This window comes from Myotis davidii, unplaced genomic scaffold (genome assembly GCF_000327345.1).
Source record: "Myotis davidii unplaced genomic scaffold, ASM32734v1 scaffold5225, whole genome shotgun sequence".
In the NCBI taxonomy this organism is placed as follows: Eukaryota; Metazoa; Chordata; class Mammalia; order Chiroptera; family Vespertilionidae; genus Myotis; species Myotis davidii.
The window spans coordinates 8,513-9,232 of record NW_006295948.1 but is presented as its reverse complement, the minus strand read 5'-3'; the positions used below and the strand labels follow the sequence as shown (position 1 = coordinate 9,232).

General features: G+C 50.0%; 1 protein-coding gene across 1 annotated transcript in view; it reads left to right on the top strand.

Moving 5' to 3' along the window:
- The first annotated feature begins 66 nt into the window (after nt 1-66).
- Nucleotides 67-720, top strand: part of LOC102771276 (zinc finger protein 501-like) — a 4,383-nt gene continuing 3,729 nt past the window's right edge. Inside the window, 1 exon segment of the mRNA XM_015568588.1 lies at nt 67-399. Coding sequence (XP_015424074.1) covers nt 120-399 — 280 coding nt within the window. The 5' untranslated portion in view covers nt 67-119.

Genomic DNA, 720 nt, shown 5'->3' with positions numbered 1-720 from the left:
AAGGGGTCCCAGACTGCAAGAGGGCATAGGCTGGGCTGAGGGACTCCCCCCCCGACCCCAAGTGCACAAATTTTTGTACACTCGGCCTCTAGTAGGACTATAAGGAGAGATTGACTTTGATGGGACTAAGGCCTGCTGTATTCCCTGATGTGGGGAGTAGAGGAAGCAGATGGATGTGCAGGGTGGGGAGTGTGACAAACTTGGCATCTCAAGAGAGAATCTTATCATGGGATGTACTGTCCTCATTACGACAGGACATGAACTTTGAGGACGTGGCCATTGCCTTCTCTCAGGAGGAGTGGGAGATCCTTGATGAGGCTCAGAGACATCTGTACTGTGATGTGATGCTGGAAGTGTTTTCACTTGTATCATTCATAGGTAAGACCTTCATTTCTCCTAGTGTCCTGAAGTAATGCCCACTCTATTTATTCTCCAGACATAGCACTCTCTCTCTCAAAGCCAGACCATGGTCTCTGCTAATTTCCCCCACTGTCTGTGAAATGGGCTGTGGCTGCCAGTGTTGAGCTCTCAGAGAGCCCTGAGCAATAGACTCCACAAACTTCCCTAACACCAGTTGCCTCAGAAACTGCAGGAAGTGTCTGGGTGTCAGCAGTCTTACAGTCAGCTTAATTGTCCCACCTGCTCTTCCTCTCCCAGGAGGGTGACTATATCCAGATCCATGGCCTCCACTTCTGCACCTTTCCTGTAGATACGGACCTT